General features: G+C 44.3%; 1 protein-coding gene across 2 annotated transcripts in view; it reads right to left on the bottom strand.

Moving 5' to 3' along the window:
* LOC122554545 (adhesion G protein-coupled receptor D2) overlaps nt 1–14,282 on the bottom strand; it is a 308,358-nt gene that overhangs the window by 116,149 nt on the left and 177,927 nt on the right. For both annotated transcript variants that reach the window (XM_043699743.2, XM_043699744.2), the window contains one exon: nt 13,862–14,054. In XM_043699743.2, the coding sequence (XP_043555678.1) occupies nt 13,862–14,054 (193 nt within the window). The remainder of the gene's footprint in view (nt 1–13,861; nt 14,055–14,282) is intronic.

Below are 14,282 nucleotides of genomic sequence, written 5' to 3'. Positions count from 1 at the left end.
GTTCAAAGAACTGATTAAACACTAGAAAAGCTATTTATTTGCTATCACACATGGCCCCTTACTCTCAGTAGAAATAGTGTAATCTGGGAGCTAAAGCTGACCCAGTGAGGTAGGATGGAGTCACTGTCCAACCCTGAGACACCCCACCATTTTAACTTGCTTGGAGTAATCAAAGTGGGAAAGGGTGACCTAGAACAGATGAAACTGAGGAATCTTCAATCTCTATTGGTTTTATTTGCATTTACTATTACCGACTGCCAATAAAAGCTCATGTTAGGAATTGTTCGACTGCTTGCTTGTATGTGATGTACCCCTACCAGGCAATGACAAGCTGTGTCTCTCTGCTGAGTATTGGAAACAGGGTCGTGCTGACTTAGAGGGGGTTCAGGTAAGATGTAACCACGAGCAGGTAAACTACGTGATGTGGTGGTTAAATAGCAATGAGGGTGAGGGTGAGGGTGAGGGTGAGGGTGAGGGTGAGGGTGAGGGTGAGGGTGAGGGTGAGGGTGAGGGTGAGATGGAGTATGTGTGCTGTGGACAGTGTGCTTGCTGTACCATGATGTTGCCAGTGAGGGGCAACAGCAATTGCTGATGATTGTAAGGTTGCTGTACAGCCAGACAAAAGGAGGCATGGACACATGGGATGCCAATCTTTTGGCAGATATCCACTGAGTAGCAAGTTATTCTGGAAACAGAAAGCTGTGAGGTAGGGCTAGAATTGAAGTTAATGGATGCCTTGGGGCAGGATGGTTGTTAATGAGGTGAGTTTGTTAATTCACCGCGATAAAATGTGTTATGCCTCATGGAGGAAATCCCTCTTAAAATTAACTTGGACTTAGCCAAAAAATATGTAAGATTCAGACTTTCTTATGTTTGGTTTTATACTGTGCAGATGCTTACTGCATCTAAAAGCAGTTTAGATTAGATTACTTACAGTGTGGAAACAAGCCCTTTGGCCTAACAAGTCCACACCGACCCACAACCCACCCAGACCCATTCCCCTACACCTAACACTATGGGCAATTTAGTATGGCCAATTCACCTAACCTGCACATTTTTTTTGGATTGTGGGAGGAAACCCACGCAGACACAGGGAGAATATGCAAACTCCAACAGAGAGTTGCCTGAGGCGAGAATTGAACCCAGGTCTCTGGCACTGTGAGGTAGCAGTGCTAACCACTGTGCCACCATGCCACCCATTAGCAGGAATGCTGACTTTGTCCAGCCCAGTCCAACACCGGCAAATCTCGAAATGCTAACTTTGAATTTTTCTGCACAGGTGCTGCAGAGCTCCTGAGTTTTTCCAGAAGTTGTTTTAATTCATTTCTTATTAAAAAAAAAGGGAAACCTATGATTAGTCGGTCCGGGGGAAGGAAATCGGTTTCAGGACAGCTGAAGGTGAACCCTCTGCAGGCGCTTCACGTTGGTCACATTCGCTGAACTATCCCCCTTCCCAATACTCCCAGTTTAATTTTACAAACGAAAATGATTTTATTGTTACAACTACAAATACCTCAAAATACCTTTAGGGAAGTAAACACGTGGCTAAGGGATTGGTGTGGGAAAGAGGGATTCCACTTCATGGGGCACTGGCATCAGTTTTGGAACCGGGGGGATCTGTACCGTTGGGATGGTCTCCACCTGAACTGATCAGGTACCAATGTCCTAGCGAAGAGGATAAATAGGGTGGTCAGTAGGACTTTAAACTCCTGAGTTGGGGGGGAAGGGAAAGTGAAAGAAACAGGGAGTATGGAGTTAAATGGAAAGATAAGCGGCAAGATAGCATGTGTGCAGGCAGATTTAAACTTGAGGCAGACTGGGAATGCAGCAAAAAGGAAGGATAACTTAGGACATCTTATGACTTCCAATATCTCTAATGATAAGAAAGTTAGCATTAAGGCACTTTACCTGAATGCTCATAGCATTCGTAACAAAGCAGACGAACTAATGGCACAGATCATCGTGAATGATTATGATGTGGTAGGCATCACAGAGACATGGTTACAGGGGGGTCAGGACTGACAGTTAAACATCCAAGGGTTTTCAACTTATCGAAAAGACTGGGAGGTTGGCAGAGGGGGCGGGGTTGCCTTGTTAGTTAAGAACAAAATTAAATCTATGGCACTGAATGACATAGCGTCGGATGATGTGGAGTCTGTGTGGGTGGAATTGAGGAACCACAAAGGCAAAAAAACCATAGTGGGAGTTATGTACAGACCTCCTAACAGTGGTCAGGACCAGGGGCGCAACATGTACCGGGAAATAGAGAAGGTGCGTCAGAAAGGCAAGGTCACGGTGATCATGGGAGACTTCAATATGCAGGTGGACTAGGTAAATAATGTTGCCAGTGGATCCAAAGAAAGGGAATTCATGGAATGCTTACAGGATGGTTTTTTTGGAACAGCTTGTCATGGAGCCCACAAGGGAGCAAGCTATTCTGAACCTAGTGCTATGTAATGAACCAGACTTTATAAAAAATCTTAAAGGGAACACTTAGGAAGCAGCGATCATAATATGGTAGAGTTCAGTCTGCAGTTTGAAAGAGAGAAGGCAAAATCGGATGTAGTGGTGTTACAGTTAAATAAAAGGTAATTATGAGGGCATGAGAGAGGAACTGACGAAAATAGACTGGAAGCAGAGCCTAGCGGGGAAGACAGTAGAGCAAGAATGGCAGGAGTTTGTGGGTAAAATTGAGGACACTGTACAGAGGTTCATCCCCAAGAAGAGAAGGATTATCCAGGGAGGGATTAGACAGCCATGGCTGACAAAGAAAGTCAGGAAATCTATCAAAGAAAAAGAGAGATCCTATAAAGTGGCCAAGAGCACTGGGAAATCAGAAGATTGGGAAGGCTACAAAAACAAACACAGGATAACAAAGAGAGAAATAAGGAAGGAGAGGATCAAATATGAAGGTAGGCTAGCCAGTAATATTAGAAATGATAGTTAAAGTTTCTTTCAATACATAAGAAACAAACGACAGGCAAAAGTAGACATTGGGCCACTTCAAACTGATGCTGGAAGCCTAGTGATGGGAGATAAGGAAATAGCTGGAGAACTTAATAAGTACTTTGCATCACTCTTCACAGTGGAAGACATGAGTAATATCCCAACAATTAAAGGGAATCAGGGGGCTGAGCTGAGTATGGTTGCCATTACAAAAGAGAAAGTGCTAGAAAAGCTAAAAGGTCTTAAAATTGATAAATCTCCTGGCCCCGATGGGCTATATCCTAGAGTTCTGAGGGAGATGGCTGAGGAAATAGCGGAGGCGTTGGTTGAGATCTTTCAAAAGTCACTGGAGTCAGGGAAAGTCCCGGATGATTGGAAGATTGCTGTTGTAACCCCCTTGTTCAAGAAAGGATCAAGGCAAAAGATGGAAAATTATAGGCCAATTAGCCTAACCTCGATTGTTGGTAAAATTCTAGAATCCATCATTAAGGATGGGGTTTCTAAATTCTTGGAAGAGCAGAGTCTGATTAGAACAAGTCAACATGGATTTAGTAAGGGGAGGTCGTGCCTGACAAACCTGTTGGAGTTCTTTAAAGAAGTGACAAGTAGGTTAGACTGGGGAAACCCAGTGGATGTTATCTACCTAGACTTCCAAAAGGCCTTTGATAAGGTGCCACACGGGAGGCTGCTGAGCAAGGTGAGGGCCCATGGTGTTCGTGATGAGCTACTGGTATGGATTGAAGATTGGCTGTCTGACAGAAGGCAGAGAGTTGGGATAAAAGGTTCTTTTTCGGAATGGCAGCCGGTGACAAGCGGTGTCCCGCAGGGTTCAGTGTTGGGGCCGCAGCTGTTCACATTATATATTAATGATCTGGATGAAGGGACTGGGGGCATTCTAGTGAAGTTTGCCAATGATACAAAGTTAGGTGGACAGGCAGGTAGTACTGAGGAAGTGGGGAGGCTGCAGAAGGATCTAGACAGTTTGGAAGAGTGGTCCAGGAAATGGCTGATGGAATTCAATGTGAGCAAATGCGAGGTCTTGCACTTTGGAAAAAAGAATACAAGCATGGACTACTTTCTAAACGGTGAGAAAATTCGTAAAGCCAAAGTATAGAGGGATCTGGGAGTGCTAGTTGAGGATTCTCTAAAGGTAAACATGCAGGTTGAGTCCGTGATTAAGAAAGCGAATGCAATGTTGTCATTTATCTCAAGAGGGTTGGAATATAAAAGCACCATTGTGCTACTGAGACTTTATAAAGCTCTGGTTAGGCCCCATTTGGAGTACTGTGTCCAGTTTTGGTCCCCACACCTCAGGAAGGACATACTGGCACTGGAGCGTGTCCAGTGGAGATTCACACAGATGATCCCTGGAATGGTAGGTCTAACATATGAGGAACGGCTGAGGATCCTGGGATTGTATTCATTGGAGTTTAGAAGATTAAGGGGAGATCTAATAGAAACTTAGAAGATAATGCTTGGCTTGGAAAGAGTGGACACTGGGAATTCATTTCCGTCATGCAGGGATACTAGGAAGCATGGGCACAGCCTTAGAGTTTGAGGGGGGTCAACTTATAACGGAAATGAGGAGACATTTCTTCAGCCAGAGAGTGGTGGGCCTGTGGAATTCATTGCCTTGGAGCGCAGTGCAGGCCGGGACGTTAAATGTCTTCAAGACAGAGATTGATAAATTCTTAATCTCACAAGGAATTAAAGGATACAGGGAGAATGCAGGTAAATGGCGTTGAATTGCCCATCAGCCCATGATTGAATGGTGGAGTGGCCTTACTTCCACTTCTATTTCTTATGGTCTTAAATGCTGCCCCCTCCATGCTTCACTTCAGCTCTGATGAGGAATCATCTAGACTCAAAACCCTCTCCATGGATGCTGCCTGACCATTATGATCTCTAGTATTTGTTGTTTTCACTTCAAGTATACAATGTTGTTGTACTGATGTCTTCAGTAACTATAATTCTAAGACCTTGTATTTGTTACTGCGGCTACTGCAATGTTTTCTGGAGATAAGTTGACCTCTGTCTTTCCTCTGAGAACAAATCCAGGCACAAGAACTGAATTGTGTAGCAGACAGTCAGGCAACAACCCTGGAAGCACGAGCTGTGACTGGCCTCACTGCCTCCTGCTCAAATCCAATGGTTGAGGTGTCTTTTCAGACAACTGGAGTTTGTGCGACAGCAGGCCGCCACTGGATTCCTGGAGGAAAAGGTCCTCACCGAAATCAGTAAGGAATTAGGCTGGATGCAGAGGAAGTCCTACAGTTTAGCAGGAAAGGAGGCCAGGGACAGGCCATGGAGCCACAGGGAATACCCTTGCTCTTTGCCATTTAAATGGGACTCCCCTATGGGTGTCCTTCCTGTGGATTACTTCAGTTTGCCCCTGATTGCGGCATGGGAAACATTTTATCTGCGCTCTGCATCAGTCAGGGAGTTACACAATGATCACACTGGGTACTCCTTGTGAGGTATCAGGACTCTCAAACACATCAGGTACGTGATGTCGGAGTGGAGTCAGCCAGCAGGCTAGTGGGGAGACACCTGCAGGTAATGGTAACAGTGATCACAGATCAGCTGAACATTAACAAAATAGAAACCCTGTTGATAAGCTCTGCACGATATGGCCCTCTCAGTGCCACGTGTGTGTGCAGCTGATGGTGAAACCCATCGATGTTCCTCAGTCCTACTGCCCAGGCAGCAGCACTGACCTCGTCATTGAGAAACAAAATGAACCTGTGCACTTTCATACCATGGGCACCATTCTGATTTGTATCTGTCAGCGCACGACTGGCAAATGCCACAGCTCACGTGCCACTGCAAGGAGGAGCCAGTCATCACAGGAGTTCAAAACAGCTGTCACCTTCACTGGCACCAGGAGAGCATGGCCTCCAGTTTCTGCAGTCCTGAAGCTCCTGCCTAGCATCTAGCACAGTGTCCAGGACATATGGAGCCTGAGTCAGCACTGTGTCTCAGAAAACGTAGTCAGGCTTGGCAAATTCTGGTCCTCCTGTGGCTGCCTGCTGCCAGCCCCAGTCCTCCTGCATCCAAGGTAGCCCCAGTTACCAACATGTCACCTCATTTTTAGGGTGCTGCACGTCCTACTGTCTGGAGCTGCAAGGCGTAGGGCACTCAGTGGAATAACCTCCATTGGGAACACGAGGAGCAAAACAGGTTCACCAGCCTCAGAAGAGTCATCAGTTTCACAGCCCGCAGTTGAAGGCTGCACACATTTCTCCAGACAGTGAGGCATGCAGCACCCTGATAATGACAACCATGTCTCCATCATTCATTCAGTGCCAGCCTGAACATGGGCAGTAATTGGGTAACAATCCTGTGCCAGCTTAGTGACCAGCAGTTACATCAAAAAGGGCATGCCTGCTGGGGTACAAACCCTTTCCTATTCCAGACCCAGATCAACCGTTCAATGTCTCACTGCATTCAGTAAAGACCATTGTTAAACTTGACATAGCAATGGTCTGCAGCCCCACAGAATCCTTGGAAGTCACACTGACCATGATTCACCTTTGGTCAGAATCGGCCTATTTTAGCATCATTGCTACCAATTTCACATCATTGAGATGCCATGTTCAATTTGCCTTCTTTGAACAGCACCTTTACTCTGCATACATAGCAAATGGGTGATGAAATGATTATCACACTCGAACGTAGCTGGAGTTTGCGAATGGCTGCCTCATCCATTCGTTCCTTCTACGCCCTACTGTCCAGCAAATGTAGATCCCACGCTTTCAGCCGTCCTGCTAACACTGACTCCATCCACTCTGGATGCAGTCCAGCTTTTGTCTAGCAGCAAATAACCTCTAGAGAACAGCAAGTGTTGACAGGAAAAGCAGCTCATGGTGAACACTGTCAGCTTTGCCTGGTCACCAGGTAACCCCACACCCCCCACCCCTGAGCCTGAGCCTACAGATCTCCCTCTCCCCTGACAGTCCATTTCTGCCCATACCCCAATATGAAGAACCACCTCCCTGACCCTCAACCCTGATCATCCACCTTACAGATGACTAACCTTCCCTTCTGCACTCCTCCTGCAGAGGCAATGATGGTGGTTACTTACCCCACCGCTGTTATCCTACAATGCCCTCTGCCGCTGTGTATATATTCTATTCCCCCATCACTGTACTTGACCCCCATCTCTGTAAATGCCTCTGCTTGGAACCCCTCAGCTTAGACTCCCTCACCCCCATTGGCAATGATCCCTCACCAGCCTTACACACCACTCTTGTAGCCTCCCCAGTGACAGAAATACGCCCAGGACTATATGTGCCGCAGATCTCTGACTTTGATGAACAGACCATAACCAGACAAAAAAAAAAGAATATGCTGGAGAAGCGTTCTAAAGAAAAGTCACATTGGGACTCAAAACGTTTACTCTGTTTCTCCTTCACAGATGCTGCCAGACCTGGTGAGCTTCTCCGGAATTTTCTGGTTTTGTTTCAGATTTCCAGCATCCGCAGTATTTTGTTTTGCCAATACGACCCAGATTCCTGACTACAGTCTTTGCAGTTCCCCAGCTGACAATACACGATTGCCATGACTGCTGCTGTTGATCCTGCAGGAATGACCATTCCCCACTTCCCTGGATTTCCTGACAGGTCCCCTTGTCATGAACCTTCCAAGTGGACAACTGACTGTGGTTAAACCTCGGCACTGACAGTACCAGGCTCATCCTAGCCAAATGGTCAGCATGGACTGGTTGTGCCAAAGGATCTGTCTCTGTACTGTGAGAATCTATGATTGTATAACAGCACACCAACCCCCATCCCCCTCCTAAATTTGGTTGGACAGAGGATTGGCCTCCATCAGTTTCCAACATTTGGGGAGGGGGGAGCCATGAAATTGAAAAGGGTGTGCTTGCCATGCAAGCAGTTGGCATGTGCTGTTAGATTAACATGTTGTTGTGCCATACAGCAAGCTGATCCCCAGGCATGACAAACAGCCTGTCTGTGTGACTGTGTACCAAAGAAGACAAATAGAGCAGTACAGTGTCCCTGGCTCTGATGGAAAAGCCAATGGGAGGGTGGGGATGCTGTAAGGCTGTGAATAGGCAGGCGCTAAGTGAGCCTGTGTGAAAACAGCAAGCAAGCAACCTCGAGGTGCTGCTTTGTCCAGTCTTTGAGCTGGATGTCTGTCCCTGCTGAGTACAGAGTGTCCCTTTTGATGTTAGGTACAGATGCATCCCTGCAACGCAGGTCTGTGCTTCCTAACATAACTAACAGCTAGATCAGAGGAGGTGCCACGATAATCAGGAGGAGTTGACAAATGCTGGATGCCAATAATTGAGGATGGGGGGGAGTGGGCACATGGCTGGTGCCAGTTGATCATGCCCCCAGATGCTGCTTGGTCATAGGATTCATGGAGGTCCTTCACGGAGTGGTGTTCTGAACCTGCCAAGTTCCTGCTCTGGTTTCCATGGTGAATTTTCTCAATGTCTAGCTTGTTTAGTAAAATGGAATACTGAATATTAATGAGGTGAGTTGGGCTATCAATCAGATGTTTAACAAACAATAATTGCCCTTAACTGACAGCTTGCCGCTGTCTAGAGAAACACTTCCCACTCCGTTGTCAAAAGCATAACGATGGAGCGAGATGCTCCCGAGGTTGAGATCCTCCTCACCGGACTTTGAGTCTGGTCTGCCACAAATTTCGCTCATTTAACTTAGATGTTGTATCCAAAACTACTGTGTAAGGTTAGAGGAGATGTAACGGAACATGGCATTTAAGAGATGAAATATTTGTAACTTAGATTTCACGCAGTAAGTAGACACAAGAATGGAATTTAAAATACAAATCTGATCACAGCAGTGAAACTACAATTTGAGCGCTGCATTCGATATATCAAGACACAGGGGCTGAAGAAAGAAATTAGAGAAAGGCAACAATGATCATCTTAGATTTTAGATCAATGAGTCATAGAGATGTACAGCATGGAAACAGACCCTTCGGTCCAACCCGTCCATGCCGACCAGATATCGCAACCCAATCTAGTCCCACCTGCCAGCACCCGGCCCATATCCCTCCAAACCCTTCCTATTCATATATCCATCCAAATGCCTCTTAAATGTTGCAATTGTACCAGCCTCCACCACATCCTCTGGCAGCTCATTCCATATATGTACTACCCTCTGCGTGAAAAAGTTGCCCCTTAGGTCTCTTTTATATCTTTCCCCTCTCACCCTAAACCTATGCCCTCTAGTTCTGGACTCCCCAACCCCAGGGAAAAGGCTTTGCCTATTTATCCTATCCATGCCCCTCATAATTTTGTAAACCTCTATAAAGTCACCCCTCAGCCTCCGACGCTCCAAGGAAAACAGCCCCAACCTGTTCAAACTTTCCCTGTCGCTCAGATCCTCCACCCTGGCAACATCCTTGTAAATCTTTTCTGAACCCTTTCAAGTTTCACAACGTCTTTCCGATAGGAAGGAGACCAGAAGTGCACGCAATATTCCAACAGTGGCCTAACCAGTGTCCTGTACAGCCGCAACATGACCTCCCAACTCCTGTACTCAATAGAGGATAATAAAGTTAAATCGACTCACATGAGGATCATGATAATTGAATTATAATCAACTTTTAAAAAGGATGCGATTGATGAGTAAAAGTAGGATAAAATGACATTTTATACAAACCCTAGTCAGAAGAAACAGAACACATGATAACGAGTAAAGAAAGATCTTCCAAGCATCTGCATTGTTAATTTAGTGCTTGATAGAATCGATGGTGGGAGTATGTTTCCTTGGCTGAGGTATCTGGATTAAGGTTCACGGTCACAAAAGGAAAGAGTTGGCCATCTACAAGAGAGATGAGGAGACACCACTTCACACAGAGGGGTGTAAAACTTTGGAAAACTCTAATCCAGAGTGGATGCTTGGTCATCAAGCATATTAATAAAGAAAAAAACAACTTGTAATTATAAATCATGCTTTCTGGACATCTCAAAGAATTTTACAGCCAATGTACATTTGAAATGTTGTAATGTAAGAAACACAGCAGCCAATTTGCACACTGCATACTCTGACAAGCAGCAATGTGACAATTATATCATCGTGTTTTGTGGTGTGAACTGAATTGTATAACTCACTGGAAAAAAACTCCTCTGCTTTTCTTTGAAATAATGTTGTGGGATTTTTGGCATCCACCCAAGCAGGTCACTAGGGCTTTGGTTTAACATTACAACTGAAAGATGGTGCCTCAAACAGTGCAGCACTCCACTGCAATGTCAGCCAAGATCGTTGTTCTCAGGTTGCAGAGTAGGATCTTTAACTTGTAGCGCAGAGGTGAGTGTGCTGCTAAATAAAGCATGACACAACACTACAGAAGATATGGATGGATAGATGTTTGGATGCTGTACACTAGGAAGTAGTTGGAAATGTGGGAGAAGGTCAACCATGAAATCCTAATGAATAGTCAAACAAAGACAAAGACTCTGATGGTCTACTCCTGCCTGTATTTTGTTAAGTTTTAGATTGATAGCTAAATTTTACCTACTATTCTTAACTTACAGAAATCAGTGGTCAACTCCACACACTGGCAAATAGGACTAGATTAGTTTAGGATATCTGGTCAGCATGAATGAGTTGGACCGAAGGGTCCGTTTTTCATGCCGCATACCTTTATGGTGAAGGTTCAGGAGGCATTCCAATCTTTCTTCCTCATTGAGTAGTCACTTTCACTTTTTTTTAATAGGAAAATCCTTCTGTTTTCAGTTAAAACAAGAACATACACTTAATTGCAGTTCGGAGCTGGAATGGGTAAGGAAAGGACGTGAACCCATGAAGGAAGACATCAGGAAGGGGTGATCGAAAGTTAGCTCGAGCACAATGCAGGCTGCTAACCACGGAGTCAGATTTTGTTGGTAGTTTCCACAAGGATTTGCTGTTTTGAACTTTTTTTGGCTCTTCACTTTGTTTACATACAATCAGAACATCCTTTTGCAAAAACTTAATTCAGCTCATATTTTAAAACATATTAATGATGTGCACTAGGGGAGGAATGTGGAAAGGTTTTGGAAATCAGGCACTCCATATTGTAGAAAGGTCATGGGGTTAAAGTTAGATGTGTTCCTTCCTTCTGGAGCCTGATGTGATTGTGATCATGCTTGCTGATCGGTGGACTTTCTAAAGACTATGTTTGTACTGATCACTTGCAGTAATAGAATCTGAACCCAGCCTGCCCTTGGCCAAAATAAACTATCTGTTTATACTGGTGGCAGTCTTTCACCTCATAAGGGACTGATTTGTGCTGTGGTGGTCCGCTCTGTGAGTCTCAGGAGTCCCACTCTGGCACAGTAGTCTTTGTCCGTGTGCTGTCCATGAAAATGACCAAGAAGGTGCAGGAGTTACTGCATCTGGAGGTGCACTGAGACATCAGGTGAAGGAAGACATTAGGCATTTATCAGCAAGTTTCTTTGCCAGTGTTTGGCACAATACCATGAGTCTTAAAGGCGTCCAGAGTCAATATTGAGGATCAGCCAGAGACCCTCCCTCCTGACTCTATACCACTGTGCCACCATCTGCTCTGCCAATGGGCAATACCTAACCAGGGATGGTGATGGAGAGTCTGGCATAATTTGCTAAGTACCCATGTGTCAGGCTGTTGTTTGACCAGAACATGGGCTAGCTGTCCCAATCTTTTCGGACTTGCGAAGCCCAGATGTTTCTGATGTGTAAGCTGTTGTCAAGTTTTAGTCTTGTTCATCCTTTCTGTAGCGAATGGCTTGCCAGTCCATTTGACAGGCAAGTTTAGATTCAACCCCATTGTGTGGTTAGTGCTGAAGATGTATTCAGTGACCTGGAACATTCAAGTGATGTCTTGTAACCAGGCCCTCAGGGCTTGGCAGCTGACCTTCATAGCTACCTTTTGCCACTGCCTTTGCACAGTCCGGCAGGCCTTGTGATCCACACTATGTAAAGAATTGATTACCTCTCCACCAGGACATCACCACAGTAACATAAAGTACTGTCAACTCTTCTACTGTACCAAAATTCAGCATTCTTCTGGCTCGCATCTTCCTCTGCATTCTCTTCCAGTACCTGTGCCACCTAGAATGCACCAACCTTTTAAGAGGTTCAGGCTGACTCTGAGAAGTGCAGGCTAGTTTTAAGCAGTGCAAGTTCTGTTGAAGCACATTCCAACATCACATGCCAATTTCTTTCACTTAAAAAGTATTTATTCCTTCCTCAAAGGGACATTCTTTCCCTCTCTTATTCTTTCCAAAAATGTCATACAGAAGATGAAAGATCAGATACATGCATGTATCTATCGCTAGGCATACAGTGTAGAACATGGGCTGCATGTAACTAACATGGAAATTAACAGATAATACACAGCTCAGGTGATGCCTGCAGTAGAAGTAAGGAGTGAGTCTCATTACATTTTGCAATACCCTTGACCATTTTTGAGCCTTGACCAATTTCTTGACAGTAAAGTCCAAACCTGAGAGTATGAATGAGATTTAAAAGCTGGGTAGCAAGTTAAATTTGAATAAAATTTGGAGATTATGCATAGAGTTACTGTAAAAGAGTAAAAGAGAGAGACAGGAAAAGATGTATGCAACTTACTTATTTTGTTTCTTAAGTACAAGGTCTCCACATTTCTCGTGATCATGTTTTAGAGCCAAAGAGGTTAATCACAGTAACCAATACGTAACAGTTCATTAAAAAACTCACCTACTCCTGAATAAACCATCCCCAACTTTTGCAGTCATTTTTAAAGCAGAACAAGTGGTCCAGGAATAAAAACATTCACCGAAAGGAAAAGATCAAATCTACTGGTAAAGAATACAACAGCGCTACACAGAGGAGTGGAGCATCTCTTCAGCAACTTTCTGACTCCTGCATTGAACTGTGTATGAGTGTTTGCCAGGTTGCTCTCAGATTATATCTATTTTAAATCCTGATATTGACAAAGCAAGTTAACAGAGTTTTAACTAATTATATGGATCCTCAACTTTATAAATAAAGGCACAGACTATAAAAGCAAGGAAATGATGTTACACCTGCATTAAACACTGGTTCAGCCTCAACTGGAGCAGTGCATCTAGTCTGGGCATCACACTTTAGAAGAATGTGAAGGCATTTGAGAGAGTACAGAAAAGATTCACAGGAATGAAAAACATCAATACCCTAGATAAGGTGGAGAAACTGGGGCTATTTACCTTGAAGAAGAGAAGGTTGAGAAATGGTTTTATAGAGGTATTCAAAATCATGAGGGGTCTAGACAGAGTCGATGGGGAAAACTATTCTCGTATATGGAAGGATCAGGAACTGGTTTAAGGTGACTGGCAAAAGAAGCAATGGTGGTATTAAAATAAAGAGCAAGAGCCTAAGATCTACACTGCCTGATCGTGAGGCAGAGGGAGGTTCCACTGTCACTTTTAAAAGGGAAATGGAACATTATCTGGAGAAGAAATGACTAAAGGGCTATGGGGAAAAGATAGAGAATGGAATTAGCTGAACTGTTCTTATAGAGAGCCAGCACAGACATGATGGGCTGAATTGCCTTCTTCTGCACTGCAAGTGCTCTATAGTTCTTTCATGATGGTACGACTATCATTTCTGACACCATTCATTCTTTGATATGAACTCTGATATTACTCACCATCTGATCAGCCACAGTCTCCTCAATAGCATATAGTTTATCTATCCCTCGCTACCTGATGATTCATACAAAACAATCTATATAACTCCTCATAGCAAGTATACGGTAACAATTGGCAAATAGATTGGTAGCTTTTGATTCCCACTTCTCACAAATATTGAAGATTGCTTTCACTGACTAAGTTAATACTCTGAACACCTCACATTGAAATCTCTTTGACATTTGTGACAGATATTGTGAATAGATAGACAACAGTTACAACTCAGAACACAGATAAAATAAAACTTACTCTCATTCTCAGCGGCTGGATTTTCATATACAACACTGTTGTCATAGAAGGACATTTTGCAAATGCCTTGCAGGTTGAGTCCATCTGTAACCTGTAACCCATCATCTTTAGCAAGGCTCTCCGACCCTGTCACAGGTGAACTAGCAGGTCTGGAGCTGGTCAAAGAGCTTGATGGTCGGGAAGTGGCACAATTCTGAGAAACAGAATACAAATAAGGTTTGAATTACTTGTAGATTTCAATAAATCCACATTCGGAATCAGATTTCAACAGTCAGTCACCTGTAAGAATTAGAGAGTTTGGACTCGCTCCTCATACAGATAAAAAAGGACACTACTTTTATTGGGACAACACATCCATCCGAGGACAAGCCAAACAGACATACACAAGAGTTCCTAGAAGCGTGGCATTCCAAACGGAACC

Source organism: Chiloscyllium plagiosum, unplaced genomic scaffold (genome assembly GCF_037043375.1).
Source record: "Chiloscyllium plagiosum isolate Xiang-an unplaced genomic scaffold, Cpla_swu_hap1 HiC_scaffold_9, whole genome shotgun sequence".
In the NCBI taxonomy this organism is placed as follows: domain Eukaryota; kingdom Metazoa; phylum Chordata; class Chondrichthyes; order Orectolobiformes; family Hemiscylliidae; genus Chiloscyllium; species Chiloscyllium plagiosum.
This window is presented reverse-complemented; position numbering and strand designations above follow the sequence as displayed.